Source organism: Mustelus asterias, unplaced genomic scaffold (assembly GCF_964213995.1).
Source record: "Mustelus asterias unplaced genomic scaffold, sMusAst1.hap1.1 HAP1_SCAFFOLD_420, whole genome shotgun sequence".
Taxonomy (NCBI): Eukaryota; Metazoa; Chordata; class Chondrichthyes; order Carcharhiniformes; family Triakidae; genus Mustelus; species Mustelus asterias.
In genome coordinates this window covers 1-18,514 of record NW_027590375.1, presented here as the reverse complement: position 1 = coordinate 18,514, position 18,514 = coordinate 1, and the positions used below count along the sequence as shown (strand labels likewise).

At 43.2% G+C, this 18,514-nt stretch overlaps 1 protein-coding gene across 1 annotated transcript in view; it reads right to left on the bottom strand.

Moving 5' to 3' along the window:
• Positions 1–17,548, bottom strand: part of LOC144486628 (SWI/SNF-related matrix-associated actin-dependent regulator of chromatin subfamily A member 5-like) — a gene marked incomplete at its 5' end in the record, with an annotated part of 28,520 nt that extends 10,972 nt beyond the window's left edge. Inside the window, 11 exon segments of the mRNA XM_078204677.1 lie at positions 879–920; positions 923–1,101; positions 1,924–2,025; positions 4,926–4,933; positions 7,407–7,475; positions 8,397–8,528; positions 10,412–10,567; positions 12,661–12,840; positions 13,552–13,652; positions 15,420–15,520; positions 17,402–17,548. Coding sequence (XP_078060803.1) covers positions 879–920; positions 923–1,101; positions 1,924–2,025; positions 4,926–4,933; positions 7,407–7,475; positions 8,397–8,528; positions 10,412–10,567; positions 12,661–12,840; positions 13,552–13,652; positions 15,420–15,520; positions 17,402–17,548 — 1,217 coding nt within the window.
• Positions 17,549–18,514: the final 966 nt, after the last annotated feature.

Here is an 18,514-nt window from a genome sequence, read left to right as displayed (position 1 = left end):
CTGCCATGGTGTCATCAGTGATCGCTTTCAAATTCTTTTGCAGACATCGTCGTGGATATCCTTGCATGCTTACGAAGGCTAAACATCACAAATCCCTTTCATTTACTAAAAATCCTGCTCTATTTTTGATCAGTCTGCAGCACAGGTACAGTACTGCTCCAGAGCATGACAAAGCCTGACATCGCACTCGGAAATGCACAAATAACCATGCAGGCGGTTGTTTACAGCCAATCTATATACCAGGATGTTTGATTTTCCACTCCACCGGATTTCCTTATATATGGATCGGACTACACAGTAGTAGTTTTTGTTCAATTCTTCCTGGTCTCCAGAGTCTCAACTAATTTGGTCATGGATTCGAGTTCGAGTGACTGGCATGCTCTTTGAACTTCCAATCGAATCTGCATCCAAACCTACATCCTCCCAAAATAGGAACTTTAACATTAAGCTAATTCTTAATCCATTGAGACAATGTCATCTATTTCACAACGCGTGAACTTTATTATTATATTTACTTTCTAATCACAGATTTGTTGAACATATTCTAAAAACCTAATTTGCATTGTGTTTTAGTTTGGTTATCTCCTCAAGGATATCTCAGTAAGCTTCTTTGCCTGTCCTACTCTAACTAAAACCATTGCTGATTCCAGTGTTTGTTGTATATTAATTTATAACACATTTTGGAATATTTTCAATTAATTTCCCTTTACGGCCTGACAATCGTTAATTTGGGCTTTATGCCTTATGTTGGCCACCCCCCACCCCGTCCGAGCTACTCAAGTATCCACGAAACTATCAAATCACTCCATGTCTCCTTCCTATAGAAAGATTGAAAGACAGAAAGGGAAACAAAAGCCTTGACCAGGCCTGCGGCTGACCTTGCTCCTTCACTGGCAGCAGTTTGTCCAGTACCACCATTTGCCACTGTTAACTACCAGGTGAGTGTCAGTGGTGTAAGGTGGGCCAGGTTCAGCTCCGTCAAACAGATAGGGGTGGTTGCAGCACTTGCGCAGTTGCATCAGTCTATTCAATAGACGCATTTTGTCCATTTTCCCTGAGGAGTTCAGCATGTCAATATCCTTCATTAATATCCTGGTGTACCTGTCAGCAAGGCCAAAATTAAAACTCATCAGACCAACTTGGAGATAAATTCATTTTTTAAATGTAGCTCAACAGAAAGCAATTACAACCTAAAATGAATGCTTTGTTCTCTAGGTGCCTCGGACAAAGTCTAGAATCCACATTCCAACCCCTCTCACCTACCAGGGAACAGGGTGCTCCATCTAAGCCTCACAGATATAGAAACCCATATCTTACGACTAATACACACTCAACATTTTGTTCTTTGATATAAAGTACAATTCATCCCAGGTGGCCAGGGTTTGAAGGGATGGGAATATTCCTTTTCATGTCATTTGGATGCGAGCAATATGAAGTACTCTGGGATTAAGCATTTGTAACGCAGAAACAGGCCATTTAGATCAACAATTCCAGATCAGTGTTCATGATAAGAGTCTCCTCACACCTTCGATTTCTTTTTCCATTCTATGTTTAACAAACTTCCCTCAAATGCATCAATGTCATGCCTCTCCTTGTGGTAGTGAGTTCCACACTAACCACTCTGCCACTTTCTTTTTTGAATCTTCTCCTAAATTCCTGTTTGATTTATGACTGACTATTTTATATTTATGGCAGCGATCCCGGCATCATCGTGAGGCAATGACATTGTGTTACAGCGGGTGCAGTCTCATTTTGAAGGGCTTCGCAGCGTTCATATTGACCAACTAGATAGACCTGGTTAATAAGTTTGGAGGGGACACCTCACTAGTACCTGATCAGGTGGGTATCAATATCAATATCAATATCAATAATGGGCTGCATTGGGGTTTGCAACACATTAAGATTCACAAGTTGTGCACTCACCATTCCCGTTGCATTTTGCACAGGCTGGCATACATTTTGACTTCCTTTTTTGGCGGCAGGCTCTTTTCTACCTCAGCTTTAATATGTCGGAGGAGGAAGGGTCTCAATACATAATTCAGCAGAGAATACATGCATTTTACACACTGATGATGCCCAAGAAGGTCAAGCAAAATAATGCAATGTTACAAAAGCTGCACTGAACAGTTCTGTGGACTGAAGCACAGGTTAAACAAAAACAGCTGAACAAGCCATGGGTTAAAGCACATCTACAGGTGTGGGCTGAATGTTCACTTGATGAAAACACCTACAACTTCAGATTAGATTGTCAACAGCTCACAGCTTTATTCTGCAACAGAACAGATCAGACCTTGGAATCCAACCCTTTATGAGAAAATACAGTAACCATAGAACCATAGAAAATTACAGCTCAGTAACAGGCCTTTTGGTCCCTCTTGTCTGTGCCAAACCATTTTTTACCGAGTCCCACTGACCTGCACTTGGACTATATCCCTCCACACCCCTCTCATCCATCAACCCGTCCAAGTTTTTCTAAAATGTTAAAAGTGACCCCGCATTTACCACTTTATCCGGCAGCTCATTCCACACTCCCACCACTCTCTGCTTGAAGAAGCCCCCCCTAATATTCCCTTTAAACTTTTCTCCTTTCGCCCTTAACCCATGCCCTCTGTTTTGTTTTCTCCCCTAGCCTCAGTGGAAAAAACCTGCTTGCATTCACTCTAGCTATACCCATCAAAATCTTATACACCTCTATCAAATCTCCCCTCATTCCTCTACGCTCCAGGGAATAAAGTCCCAACCTATTCAATCTCTCTCTGTAACTCAGCTTCTCAAGTCCCGGCAACATCCTTGTGAACCTTCTCTGCACTCTTTCAACCTTATTTACATCCTTCCTGTAACTAGGTGACCTTCTTTTGTATATACTTGTAAAAGCTCTTATAGTTTACCCTCATATTCCATTTTTAATCAATCTTCTGTGGCCTTTTGCTGGTTTCTAAAACACTCCCAATCCTCAAGCTTGTTACTATTCCTTGTCATATGATAAGTCTCTTCTCTTAATCTCACACAATCGTTAATGCTCTCAATAAGCCACAGATGGATGTTTCTTGCAGAGTTTTTATTTCCCAATTTTATTGATAAACATTTAAAGAAAGAATTCAACATTTTCAATGTTCACTATCAACCTTAGCAGGCTCTCCTCTCAAACTTAAAGCCAATTAGATATGGACAAGATTCTTGTTTATGATTGTGGAAATATGCCACTTGCAGACCATCATATGGAATTCAATTGTGATATGAATGTTTGCCTGTTGATCTTTTATTATGACATTACCAATTAACCCTTCCTCATTGCACAATACTAGATTAGGGCGGTATGGTGGCTGTGGTTAGCACTACTGCTTCACAGACCAGGGACCCGGCTTCAATTTTGGCCTTGGGTGACTGTTTTTGTGGAGTTTACATGTTCTCCCCGTGTCTGCGTGGGTTTCCTTTGGGTGCTCCAATATCCCCCGTCAGTCTGGTGTGCAGGTTAGATGGATTGGCCATGCTCAATTGCCCCTTAGGTGTCCCAATATGTGTAGGTTAGTGGGTTAACTAAGTGGGGTTAAGGGGATAGTAACCTTAAATTCACTTTCCTCATTCCTCAACAATGTACATTTCTACAACACCTTTAACATAGGTGGCATGGTGGCACAGTGGTTGGCACTCCTGTCTCACAGCGCCAGGAACCCAGGTTCAATTCTGGCCTCGGGTCACTCTCTATGTGGAGTTTGTGCATTCTCCCCGTGTCTGCTCCGGTTTCCTCCCACATTCCAAAGATGTGCGGGTCAGGTTGATTGGCTATGCTAAATAAACCTTTGGTGTCAGTGGGATTGGTGGGGTAAATATGTGGGGTTGGTGCAGACTTGATAGGCCAAATAGCCTCCTTCTGCACTTTCGGGATTCTATGCTAATAAGATGTCTGCAGGATCATCACAGGGGCAATTATCAGACAAATTTGACACCGAGCTCCCAAAAAACCCATTGAGAGGTGACCAAGGAGTTTTTAAAGCAGTGTCTTAAATAAGGATGAGCTGGAGAGGCAGAGAGATTTAGGGAAATAATTCCAGTGCTTTGGGCTAAACAGCTGAAGGTTGACCATCAGCGATGCACAAATGGAGCAGTGGACAGAACTTGGTTCATGTCAGCAGCAGTTCTGATTAATCGAATCTTCCACGTGGTGCAAGGTGGGAGGCTGTTTGGGAAAACCTCGTGCTAATTAAGGGTTTGAACAAGGGCGGGCGATATTATGGTGGTGGTATTGGTAATATTGAGAATATGGGGTTGGAAATGTAGTTCAGGCTCAATTAGGATATTATAATTGCAAAGAGTTTGGTGAAGCCTCAGACAGACAGTAACCAGACAGAGGTTTGGAGTGAATGGTTAGGAAATGGAGCTTGTAGTGTGAACAGAAGAGGAAATAAATCCGAGTAATTGTAACCGACCATTCCTCCTCTCCCCCAACCCATTTCAGCTTCTCAAATAGGGGATAGACATTTCAGCAAATAAAAATTATTCTATTTCCCTTACCCTGCACCTCCCAAAATGTGATAAAAACACTTTAATTTAGCAAGTCTTCCTGATCAGGAAGCAGTTCTACTGGAGATCCAGCATCAATTGAAATGCTCTTATCAAGGTCGGGATCAGCAATTGGAACAGCCCGTGGGGATGCTTAATGGGCCTTGTTACCAAGGTCAACTGAGGAGTTCAATATATGGCCACAGAAAAAATAATTGAGAATAAATGAAGCTGAAGAAATTTCTCCCCCTTCACCATATTATGTAATATCTGAAGTGATTCAAATTATTCAGATCTGGGTAAAATGTCCACCCTAATTAAAAACACCTGTGGTAGTTGCCGACATCGAGTGAAAGGCAATAATTATCTATTCGTGTCATCGATTTCTAAGTTGCCTATTACAGCACCTTAAATGCCATGTTTACTTCAGGCACTATTTACTGAATGCAAGAACACCTGGTAAATGTTCATTTAGCTTTGTGCCCTTTAACATTTCTAATCCATTCTAAGTGGGATGCAGCTGGACTGGGCAGAAACCATTCTCGTTACACGAATAGAGCCACCACTTAATTCCAGTGGATCGCAGGTAAGTCATGTCTGCAAGAAGTGGTGGCAACTAGAAAATGCTGGAATCCATCATTAAAGAAGAAATAGCAGGCCATCTGGATAAGAATCGTTCGATTAAGCAGACGCAGCATGGATTCATGAGGGGAACGTCGTGCTTGACGAACTTGTTGGATTTTTATGAAGACGTGACTTGTGCGGTTGACGGAGGGGAACCGGTGGATGCGGTGTTTTTGGATTTCCAAAAGGCGTTTGATAAGGTGCCTCACAAAAGTTTGCTGAAGAAGATTGGGTCACACGGAGTTGGGGGTAGGGTGTTAGCGTGGATTGGGGCTTGGCTATCCGACAGGAAGCAGAGAGTCGGAATAAATGGGTGCTTTTCTGGTTGGCGGCTGGTAACTAGTGGCGTGCCGCAGGGATCGGTACTGGGGCCTCAACTATTTGCCATTTATACAGACGATCTGGAGGAGGGGACTGAGTGTAGGGTAACAAAGTTGGCTGACGACACAAAGATAAGTGGAAAAGTGTGTCATGTGGGGGGCGTAGAAGGTCTGCAGAGAGATTTGGACAGGCTGAGTGAGTGGGTGAGGATCTGGCAGATGCAGTATAACGTTGACAAATGCGAGGTTATTCACTTTGGAGGAAATAATAGCAATTTGTATTGTTATCTAAATGGAAAAAAATTACAACATGCTACTGTGCAAAGGGACCTGGGGGTCCTTGTGCATGAGACGCAAAAACCCAGTCTGCAGGTGCAACAGGTGATCAAGAAGGCAAATTGGATGTTGGCCTATATCGCAAGGGGGATAGAATATAAAAGCAGAGATGTCTTGCTGCATCTGTACAGGGCATTGGTGAGGCCGCAGCTGGAATACTGTGTGCAGTATTGGTCCCCTTAATTGCGGAAGGATATATTGGCCTTGGAGGGAGTGCAGAGAAGGTTCACCAGGTTGATACCAGAGATGAGGTGTGTTGATTATGAGGAGAGACTGAGCAGATTGGGTTTGTACTTGTTGGAATGTAGAAGGCTGAGCGGGGATCTTATGGAGACCTATAAGATAATGAAGGGGCTGGATAGGTTAGAGGTGGAGAGATTCTTTCCACTTAGAAAGGAAGCTAGAACGAGAGAGCACAGCCTCAAAATAAAGGGGGGTCAATTTAGGACAGAGTTGAGGAACTTCTCTCAGAGGGTGGTGAATCTCTGGAATTCTCTGCCCACTGAAGTGGTGGAGGTTACCTCGTTGAATATGTCTAAATCACGGATAGATGGATTTTTGATCGGTAAGGGAATTAGGGGTTAGAGGGATCAGGCGGGTAAGTGGAACTGATTCACTTCAGATCAGCCATGATCTGATTGAATGGCGGGGCAGGCTCGAGGGGCTAGATGGCCTACTCCTGCTCCTATTTCTTATGTTCTTATGTTCTTTATCACTTCATAAAAGTCAAATTAATTTGTAATTCACACGCAGTAACTCAAAATTTAACACTGCTCGGGATAAACAGTTAGTCGAATATAGATCCTCAGTTTTTGCCATCACAGTTTTAATCAATAAATTGACAGTTCTAAATCTACCGGGGCAAGTCAAAGGCCAGGAATCCGGCAGTGAGTAACTCGCCTCCTTACTCCCCAAAGCTTCTCCACCAGATACAAAGCATAAGTCAGGGGTGTGATGGATACTCTCCATTTGCCTGGATGAGTGCAGCTCCAACAACAGTCATGAAGTTCAACACCATCCAGGACAAAGCAGCCCACTTGATTGCTGCCCCTTCCACAAACATTCACTCCCTCCACCACCGATGAACAGTGACAGCCGTGTGTACCATCTACAAGATGCACTGCAGGAATTCACCAGGGTTCCTTAGGCAGCACCTTCCAACCTCTCAGCCACTACCACCTAGAAGGACAAGAGCAGCAGGTACATGGGGACACCACCACCTGGAGGTTTCCCTCCAAGTCACTCATCATCCTGACTTTGGAAACATATCGCTGCTTGTTCACCGTCATTGGGTCAAAAAACCTGGAACTCCTTCCCTAACAGCAATGTGGATGTACCCGGAACTTCAGGGACTGCGGTGGTTCAAGAAGGCAGCTCACCACCACCTTCTGAAGGGCAACTTGGGATGGCCAATAAATGCTGGTCTAGTCAACGACGTCCACACCCAGTAAATGAAGAAAAGAAACCTTGCTGTTTCTTCAAATTAGCCCCAAACACTCTCAAGGCTCACTTCATCACACAAATATACAACTTTTGGAATAATATTTCTGAGGACGATGGGCCCGAAATAACTTTGCATTTTAGTGACGTACCAGCATCAGAATACAGATAAGATAAGAAGCTTACCATGTGCAATCGCTCAACGAGCTTCTGGTCCCCGAAGCAGTTGTTTGTGTCAAACCAAGAATCAAAGTCCTGCAAAGAACAACAAGCGGCTCTAGTCATGCCAACCCCAAACGTTTTAGCATATTCTGTTACTTCCATCAACGCCACATCCAATGGTTTCAATTATTACATTGTTTATCACTAGAAGAACAAGAATGGCAATTTAAAAAGGTAGCATCCAAATTAGATCGTTCACAAATGATATCATAGAACAGATGCCCAGCTGCTCATAACAATTGCAAATCAGTTTCAGCTGGTCGGCAGGTGAGCAATATAACATGGAAAAAAATCATTTTTTCCCTTGGACCACCTACTCCCATCTCTGTAACAAGCTCCAGGACACCCACACAGGAAGAATGGGCAGTTAGGCATTCAGTTAGAAACATAGCTTTTCTTACTTTAACAAAAATAAATAAATACTAAAATACTTCTGATAGCTAATTTGTGGATTGAGATAGATATGGATAAAGTAGGCTCTCACTCCAGCAAGCTTTTAATGTAAGTTTAGAATTGTGACACAAGGTGACAGTTTTGTTCAAGGAAACATCAAGCATGTTAAATACGCTTCACCGTGTAAGGCAGATGTGACACTGAGCATCAGGAATGGTCAATAGCAGTTTGAAGGGTTAGAGGAGCAGACATCACCAATTGGACTCTGCATCGCCACACATATAGTGAATATAGTGCTCACAAAATGTGGGCAGGTGGAAAAATTAATACACAGACTGCGGCCATTTAGCTCCCTGGCTGCTCCCAATGCAAGGAACAATGGTGTCACACAACACCCTCCAGCACGTTGGACAGCTTCCCCTGACACTAGCTTCAAAAATGAAAAAGACACAACTTTGCAGCATTCTCTCATGCCTTCCAAAAAGAAATAGGTTGAAACACTGTAATTGAACCTTAGACAAACGGTACAGTCACTGTCAAGCTGCTTTTCTCATTACTTACTGCAGACGAATTGAAGACATCCAGGAGGAGGAAGTTGAGCAGAGCCCAGAGTTCGTGCAGGTTGTTCTGAAGTGGTGAACCCGTGAGCAATAATCCATTTGTTGTTTTGAATTCTCTCACTATTTCAGAGAGCTGTAAATTTAGCAGATTTAAAAACATGACTGTACAAACTGGGTACAAGTTCGAATCATACTACTGGCACAACTGTAGATTCAGACTGCATTTAAAAGTTCGCTGATCTTTTAGGTGTTTATCCGTGTCTGTCATTTCTCCAATGAATTCAGATATAGTGGCACCAAATGCTTTGCATTAGGAAGCAAAAAGCAAGTGTAGTAATAGTACATCAAGATTACAAACGGTTATCTATAACTTGCAAGACGGGAATATGGAAACTTCCAGAGCCGTCCACAATTGAATGGCATTTCTTTCAAATCGAAGCAATGGTTGTGGAAGGAGCAGCTGGTTAAAAAGCAATGGTTGTGGAAGGAGCAGCTGGTTAAAAAGCAATGGTTGTGGAAGGAGCAGCTGGTTAAAAAGCAATGGTTGTGGAAGGAGCAGCTGGTTAAAAAGCAATTGTTGCGGAAGGGGCAGCGGGTTAAAAAGCTTTTAAAACAAGAGCACACTACGGTCTCAATAAGCAGATCTGATCTTTGATTTTCAATTCAAATATTTCCACTCCACTCTTCCACTAGTGTTAAAACCCAGAGATTAACTATCGAGCCTCAATAATTGATAGTGCAATAACTTTCCCAGAAGTTTCTGAACCCCTGGAGTAATTTGGTTGAATATGGCACAGCGGTTAGCACTGCTGCCTCACAGCAACAGGGACCATTGTTTGATTTCCGGCTTGGGTAACTGTGTAGAGTCCACATGTTCTCCCCATGTCTGTGTGGGTTTCCTCCGGGTGCTCCGGTTTCCTCCCACAGTCCGAAAGACATGCTGGTTAGGGTGCATTGGCTGTGCTAAATTCTCCCTCAGTGTACCCGAACAGGCACCAGAGTGTGGCGACCAGGGGATTTTCACAGTAGCTTCATTACAGTGTTAATGTAAGCCTCCTTGTGACACTGATAAACTTTAACTTAAAAATGATTTGTCTGCATTGGATTGTGAGATTAAAGCGCTCTTTTCCTCAAGATTCGCATTCCATCTGTGACAATAAATAACCCTTTTAATTTAGCTCTTAAAGCTTTGATGGAAGTGCGAAGGAACAGTGAAAGCAGCAAATAACAGTTATATTAACCAAGAGTACTCAAAATGTATCAGTTTCCTTCATTTCAAAATCTCTATTCCTGGATTTCCCTCTAACCTTTTGTTCCAATCTTCCTGTCCTTCGTTATCTCATTCACCAGAGAACAGTCACTTCCATCCACACTGAATTCTGTTTTACTGTTCTTTGCCACTCCGTCTTACCCCGTCTTTGCATTCCACTCTCCAGGGGAACAGTGTGCAGCAAACTTCTGTGCCTCATTTTCTGTCTGGTCCCACACATAACTGCACCTTGCTCAAAAATAACCTCACTCCATGTATATAACCGAGAATGTGACACATGGTTTACAAAGTTTTAAAGTTTATATATTAGTGGCACAAGTAGGCTTACATTAACACTGCAATGAAGTTACTCTGAAAATCCCCTAGTGGCCACACTTCGGTCCACTGAAAATTTAGCACGGCCAACGCACGTAACCAGCAATTTTTTGGACTATGGTAGGAAACCGGAGCACCCGGAGGAAACCCACGCAAACACGGGGAGAACGTGTAAACTCCACACAGACGATGACCCAAGCTGGGAATCGAACCTGGGTCACTGGCGCTGTGAGGCAGCAGTGCGAACCACCGAGCTACCATGTCGCCCCCTGCTCATGCCCCCATGCTACAAATCAAGCCTGCGTTTCTCCCCAATTCACCTGAAGATGAGGCAGAAAATGTAGCATTCACTACAATGGTAGCCATTAACTCTGGTGGTAATGGACGGGATGGGGAAGAGAGCAGAGAAAATGAAGGGAAAACACATTTACCTTGGGTTTCCCATTTTTGATCCTGTCGGCTTCATCTATAACCAGATATCGCCAATTAAATATTTTGAAAACAGATTTCTCCCTGATGAGCATTTCATACGACGTCACACAGACCTCCCACTCTCCAGGAAGGAGGACATCTCTGATGAAAGCTGCCTGATAAAGTAAGAAGTGGGTTACATTTCAGTTTTCCAAACACCAGAAATTTATTTTTCTGAAAGACAATTGGGATGCAGCAGAAACAGATCTGATCACAGGCATTAATCAGACAAATTTAGCTGAATAAAACAGTGACGTTGGGGTTTTCCAGCACCGCCAGCAGTGAGCAGCGTCAAGGGCAGGACAGGCAAAGGTGGAGAGCGGCCAAAGGGCAATTGGCTCTTGGCAACTCTCCAAACCATAGAATCCCTACAGTGCAGGAAGAGGCCATTCGGCCCATTGAGTCTGCACCGACCACAATCCCACCCAGGCCCGATTCTCCAAACCATAGAATCCCTCTCTGTCTGGAGCTCGCTCTGTCTGTCTCTCACCCCCACTCTCCCTTTCTTTCTATTTCATGGCCTCCTCGATCTTTCTCCAGCTCTCCCTCTCTGTAGTCCAGAAGATGAAATCTCCTATCACTGGAGCGGACTCAGTCCATCGGAATCTTGCGGCTTATAGATGCAGAATTTTAACTGCAGGATCTATGGGACTGTATTAGTTAGAAGAGAATAGAATAGAATCCCTACAGTGCAGAAGGAGGCCATTCGGCCCATCGAGTCTGCACTGACCACAATCCCACCCAGGCCCTATTCCCGTAACTCCACATATTTATCCTGTTAACCCCTCCGACACTAGGGTTAATTTAGCATGGCCAATCAACCTAACCTGCACTTCTTTGGACTGTGAGACTTCTGACGAAGGAGCAGCGCTCCGAAAGCGAAAGGCATTTGCTACCAAATAAACCTGTTGGACTTTAACCTGGTGTTGTTAAAACTGTTGCTGTGAGGCAGCAGTGCTAACCACTGTGCCACCACTTCAAGATGTTCCAGCCCAGCACACGATTTTCCCTGCCACTGATGGGGCTGGAAAATCCCGCCCAGAGTGTAGCAAAGCAAGGAGAGAGCAATAAATTACTATATAATTGAACATATTTGCAAATCTACACTCAAACGTCGTATGCGTGGCAAATCTCGGATTTTTGTTACGCTGAGCAAGGAAAAGCTGATCTCCAAAGCCAGTCTCAAGGAACCTTGAGGGCTGCCGTTAACACTGGCGACAGATCCATTCTCCGCATGCATGTTGAAAACATGTTTTTGAGAGAGTCGATGAAAGTAAATTCAATCCAGTGAAAGGCAGGATTAATATTAAAGATTGAACAATGGCCAAATACAACATTTCAATTTGTTAAGTCTAAATTTATTAAAATTGTATCACAGGTTTGATGAGTCCTTCACTTATTGTACTTGTATTACACAACGTGCTTGTTCACACAACTGCAATGCTAGTGGTTATTTATTCAGCAATTTAAACAAGGTCATAGAGGTTTACAGCATGGAAAAAGCCCCTTCAGCCCAACTTGTCCATGCTGCTCTTTTTAAAACCACTTAGCTAGTCCCAATTGCCCACGTTTGGCCCATATCCCTCCATACCCGTCTAACTGTCTAAATGCTTTTTAAAAAACAAAATTGTACCCGCCTCTATTACTACCTCTGGCAGCTTGTTCCAGACACTCACCACCCTCAGTGAAAAAGTTGCCCCTCTGGACCCTTTCCTATCTCTTCCCTCTCAGCTTAAACCTATGACCTCCAGTTTGACTCCCCTACCTTTGGGAGGTATTCCAAAATTTGCCGTTATGGTTAATGGGTCAGTGTTTAGTGGTAAAAAGAATCTTGCTCCCCCGTGAATGAACTGACTCTCTCGCGACTTGCCCAACAGATGCAGTCTGTCCTTTGGTACCTCACCCATGCAGCTTTTTCACACACAAGTTTTGACAGCAGGTGCTTGCGGATTACTGAATTCCTATTTGGTAAATGACAGATGTCGAGATAGCAACCAGCTTTAAGAATCCTGGCTGTTTTTTCTTGTTCCGATGCTGGGGCAGCAAGGGTAGTTGTACTTTCCCACTGGGGTCGGCCAACATGTGGCAGGAGATCCAACAAGCACTGCACGGATTACTTCCACAACGTGCAATGCATTTTCAAATTAAACTCCATGCATCAGCTGCATTTTCCAACAGTATTTTTGGGAACATAAAACACAGTTCTTACCCTTTGATCCTTGTCACCTATTAAACAAATAGCTCGAAGAGTCGGTATCCATCTTTTGAACTCAAGCATCCAGTTGTGCAGTGTAGACTTGGGGACTAGAACCATGTGAGGTCCAGGGATGTTTCTATAATGTTTCATGTACCCAAGAAGAGCAATAGTTTGCAAAGTCTTCCCGAGGCCCTGTTCAACAAAGTAAAACAATTAATTCTCTTAGAATCAAAGACTGTTTTTTCATCAGTGTTGTCCTGAAGCATTTCTGAAATGTACTGGAAGAAACCATTCGGCCCATCAAGTTTGTTCTGCAATTTAATTAGATCATAGCTTATCGTAACTCCATTTATCTGCCTTCGATACATTTCCCTTCACACTAATCTAACAAAAACCTTCGTCTCAGTTTTGACATGTCCAGACTAACCATGCCTCAAGTTTTTTATAAAATAAAAAGCTAGGTTTTGGCAGGAAGTAGGAGAAAACAAACGTTCCAGGTTTCCGCTAATCTTTGAATGGTACACCCTCGAACATCCGGGAGAAGATACTTGTTCCCTATTTAGAAACATCGAAGATAGGAGCAGGAGGAGGCCATTTGGCCCTTCGAGCCTGCTCCGCCATTCATTACGATCATGGCGGATCATCGAACTCAATAGCCTCATCCTGCTTCCCCCCCGCCCCCAATAACCTTTGATCCCATTCACCCCAAGTGCTTTACCGAGCCGCCTCGTGAATACATATAATGAATGCTTCACCCCGTTTTGAACCGGGAACCTTTCACGTGAGGCGAACGTGATAACCAGTACACTACAGAGACATTTGTCTTATTAAATCCTTTAAACTAAACATCTCACATGACTACACCAAACAATTGTTATGTCTACAATCAATGTGTATTCATACCGTTTCATCTGCCTGGATACCATTAATGCCATTTTCAGATAAAGAAATCAGCCAATTCAGTCCACGGATCTGATAGTCGCGGAGTTTCCCTCCTTTTACATCTGTGGAAGAGACCCCACACATTTAGAGCCTTCAACCGTTGCAAGAGTCTGCACAGAATACAGCTCAAGGGGAAATGAAATCAGTGCCATGACCAAAAGGAAAAGTATGACTGTTCCAGGAACCATTGAACTGAAAGCACCATGATAGCTTGAGACAAGAAAAAGCAAGCAGCACAACCCATTTGGTATTAGGGTCTCAATGTTTGCATAAAGAATGTCAGCGTTCAGACGCAGGCTCCAAAACAAAGGTGGTGATTTTCACCACGACTACTACCATTCTATAGCAGCTAAATTGACCAATAAATCAAGGCCAAAGTATATACAGAAACATAAACTGTTAAACAGAGCACCTAAGCTTCACTAAGGCAGGTATGAGCAAGGTTGGGAGTGCAGAGAGAAGGAATGATGGCGAGGAACCAGTTTACTGAGCTTTGACTGCTTTGTAAGAAAACATTGCATGGACATTACTGGGATTTTGAATATGCTATGAGTATTTGGAGCATTGCGTGCAGTTCTGGTCATCACACTACCAGAAGGACGTGGAAGCTTTGGAGAGAGTGCAAATAAGGCTCACCAGGATGTTGCCTGGTCTCAAGGGTGTTGGCTACGAGGAGAGGTTGAATAACCTAGGATTGTTTTCATTGGAAAGACAGAGGCTGAGGACAGACCTGATAGAGGTGGACAAAATGATGAGAGGCATCGGCAGGGTGGATAGTCAGAAGCTTTTTTCCAAGGGTGCAAGTGTTAATTACAAGGGGGCACAGGTTCAAGATGAGAGGGGTAAAATTTAAGGGAGATGTGTGGGGGAAGTTTCTCACAGAGTGGTGGGTGCCTGGAATGCACTACCAGGGGAGGTGGTGGAAGCAGGCACATTAGCAACATTTAAGAGGCATCTCAACGGGTAAATGAATAGGGAGGGAATAGACGGATACAGACCCAAATAAGGACATAAGGGTTTTTCTTTATTTTAGTAAGGGCATCATGATTGGCACAGGCTGGGAGGGCTGGAGGGCCTGTCTTGTGCTGCACTTTTCTTTGTTCTTTGATTGGGGAAATGCCATTTGGGAGAACAGATCATTCAGCTCACCATTTCATAGGGTAAGGAACTGATTATACATGATTCTCAACCCCAAAAGGACAGCATGTTAATGGACGCAATCTGTATGATAATCCAATTATTCCTCATGAAAACAGATGGTTCCTTTTCATGTGGCGCACACTAACATGTTAAAATGGCTGCTAGGACCCCATGAAAAATAAGTTGCAGCAGTTTCAACTCAGTTCCTTGGGAGCACTGGTTGAGAGGGCAAAGCTGAAAAAAACAAAGAGCAAGGTGAAAGGCTGATATATGAAACACATGTCATACTGGCATGAGGGAGATCTTTCAGCTTTACCCTGCATTTTATTCATGCTGAATCTGACCTCAAAATACTCAATATCCGCAATATCCAGTCAGAAAATATTATGGCAGATTACAAGTTAGGCTGGAGTGAGTCCGTGGTGTCTGTCAGCATTAGTAGATTGTTCCATTAAAAAGACCCCTTATGCCAATAAACACAGCCAATTAAACCAGGAGAACGGGAGGTGCTGTTTTTGGAGATTTAATTACAACAGTCTCAAATGTTCCCACAAGTCTAATTTTGACAAAATTGAACACTGCACATCGATGAACGGTGACTGAAAATGTGAAAGCAATTGGGAAAAGGGAGTGAAAACTGAGCGACATTAACTCATGTATGAAATAATGAATAAAATGGCTTTACACACATGATGGGGATTCTTCAAACCTTGTGCAGACACTGCTTGTCTTGCTGTTTTCTGACAGTAGCTCTTCATCCTCTTCCTGTTCCGTACGACGATGCCGATAGCTAAGAATTAAAAGTGAATAGTTTTGTGCGAGGGCTTACTATTCCTTTCCAAACCATTTTAAAAGAGCTGTTCCTGCAGTCAATTTCAAATCCACAATCACTTCAGAATAAACAGCACCGTACAAATTATTTTGGAGATTGTGCATCACTTGTGTGGTGAAGGTTAGTACATAGAATCCTAAAGTGCAGAAAGAGGCCATTTGGCCCATGGAGTCTGCACCGGCCTCAATCCCACCCAGACCCTATCCCCATAATGACATGCATGTACCCTCGCTAGTTCCCCTGACACTAAGGGGCAATTTAGCATGGCCAATTCACCTAACCCTAATCTTTGGACTGCGGGATGAAACCGGAGCACCCGGAGGAAACCCACGCAGACACGGGGAGAATGTGCAAACACTATACAGGCAGTGACCCAAGCCGGGACTCGAACCTGGGTCCCTGGCGCTGTGGGGCAGCAGTGCTAACCACTGCCACACGGCCACCCGAACTACTGTGCCACCATGCCCTACGGACAGCATGTTATTGAACTAAGATTCAAAATTGCAATTCATGCAGATGGCCATTGTTTTAATTTAAAGTTGATTCCAAACATAAACTTTGAAATCTACTGTTATGTAAATACTCTCCCAAGACCCTGGTAGATTACACAGCATATTAGTACTTTTTAATTTAATTAGGTAATTACACATGTATAATCTTTTGTGCCAATGTTGTCAACAGACTCTTCAATCATACATGTGACACATTTAAGAACATCCGTGTTTTTAATGCAAGGTTGAAAGGAATTCCACACCTGTTATACGGATGCAGGATATTTGAACACTTGGTGACCAAGATGCTGTTTCAACTTTAAAAAGGCAGAGAGAAGGTGTAGGCCATGCAACCTCAGACATCTGTTTATTCAATTAAATCATGCCTGCTGTTGCTTCATATCACTTGATAGTGCAGCCAACAAAGAAAAAAATCCATTCAGAAAATTTAACACCCATAGCCATTTGGGGCAGACCTTTCCACCAACTGGAACGAAATAGCCCTCACTTTCAATCCGAACTAACCTCGTTCTAATATTAAGATGTGCCCCCTTGAACCAGATTTCCCTCAAAAGAAATTTGTCTCTGTATCTACCCTATCAAATCCCCTAATCATTTTAAACACCTCAATTTGGTCACTCTTTAATACTCTAAACTCAACGGAATGAAAGCCAGATTTACGGAACATGTTATGTTCTCATAACCTGACACTAAGACCAGATAGCATCCCGGTGCCAGACCAATATTACATTCCTGAGGTTCGTTGCCCAGAACCAAAGGCAGTTCTCCAGCTGAGGTTTGACCAAGGCTCTGTACAGCTTCCTCATTTTTTAATCCCAATCTATTTTGAGATAAATGCCATCTTCCTCTTAGCATATTCCATTATCTTTTGTAACAGCGCAGTAATATCGTGTTATTTGTATATATGGAAACTCAAATCTCTGTTGCTCCTCCACAACTAATCTCTCTTGTCGAAAACACTTAGATTTGCCTTTCTCAGTTCCAAAGTGGGTGGCCTCACACTTCTCCACACTGAACTACATTTGCCACAGCTTTGCCCACTCAATGGGCTGTGCCCTCTTGGCAACTCCATCATATGAACCCAATTTGTGGTTGCTCCTAACCTAGTCTGCAAATGTGGATGAAGCAGTAAAGAGTTATATCCAAATCAGTGAAAGCCGAGGCCCCAAGTCCTCAAGGAGGAATGAAAGCTTTACTTCCACCATTCTACTTTGACCCCAACATTAACGCCTTTTTGGCCTTCAAACACCAGGAACACTTTCCAAGTTGAAATCTCTCAGAATTTGCATCATGAATCCAAAAACACATTGCCTGGAAGAGATCTTACTGTCCAACCGACAGAAGCGTCTGTTTCTCATCTTTCTTTAAGCGAGGGCGCCCGGGTTTCATCTTTAAAGGAGACGTTGGAGTTTTCTGTGCAGCAGGTTGGATAAAGTGGGCAAAAAGCTCGGTCTGTTGCAGTCGATAATCAAATCTGTCGAACAAGAAAAACAAATGTTCATAAGAAAATAAAGCATTGAGAATTAACGTGACAAGAGTGTGCAAACACATCTCATTTAATCTACAGTCAATCTACAGTTCTCCTTGTGGGGGCTGCAGATTTGTTTTTATTGAAGCGTAATAGTACGTGTCTTTGGAAAACAGCCTTTCACCTGTTATTACTTTGTAAATTGGGCAACTGAGTAACATTTCGGTGAGGTGGGGAAAGAAGAATAAAGACAACCCTCTTTGCTGTGGTGCTATTAAATCATTCCTACTGTAATTGAGATTTCACTTTGTGCTAGTAATTTCAAAAATGCTCTTCAAACACAACCTATATTTCTACATACAGGATAGCACACAAATGTGTATAGTACTATACGTGACAGCCTCAAATTTAGCACTGTTCATGTTTAACTCTCTTTAAAAAAGTGTGAACAGCACAAGTTAGTAGAATGTTTGTGGAGGCAAGAGGAGGAAGCTTGGTGGTTAAAATCTGATGGTAAAAGCAGCCATTTATCTCCCACAATATTTCTGAAATAGCTTAGTAGTTAATAAACTCTATTCTATAGCATTTCCAATGGTTTGCTGCCACTACCCTGATGCTAAAATTGCTCCATTTGCCCAGAGGATATTGCAAAACCAAAGCAAGAGTGTCCAAGTTTAAAAAGTCAACACCTGTTCAATTTTGAGAGATTAAAAATATGATTCGTTCCATCCAACAGTGTCCTGGGGGAGGGACCGGGGGAGGGGGGAACAGTTTTTTTCAGTTTTTTTTTAACTGGTCGGTGCAACATCGTGGGCCGAAGGGCCTGTTCTGCGCTGTAATGTTCTATGTTCTATGTTCTAACAGGAGTGGATAGGAGAGGGGAGGAGGCGGGAGGGGGGAAGGGGAGGGGGGAAGGGGAGGGGGGAGTGGGGTGGGGGGAAGGGGAGGGGGAGAGGGGAGGGGGGAAGGGAG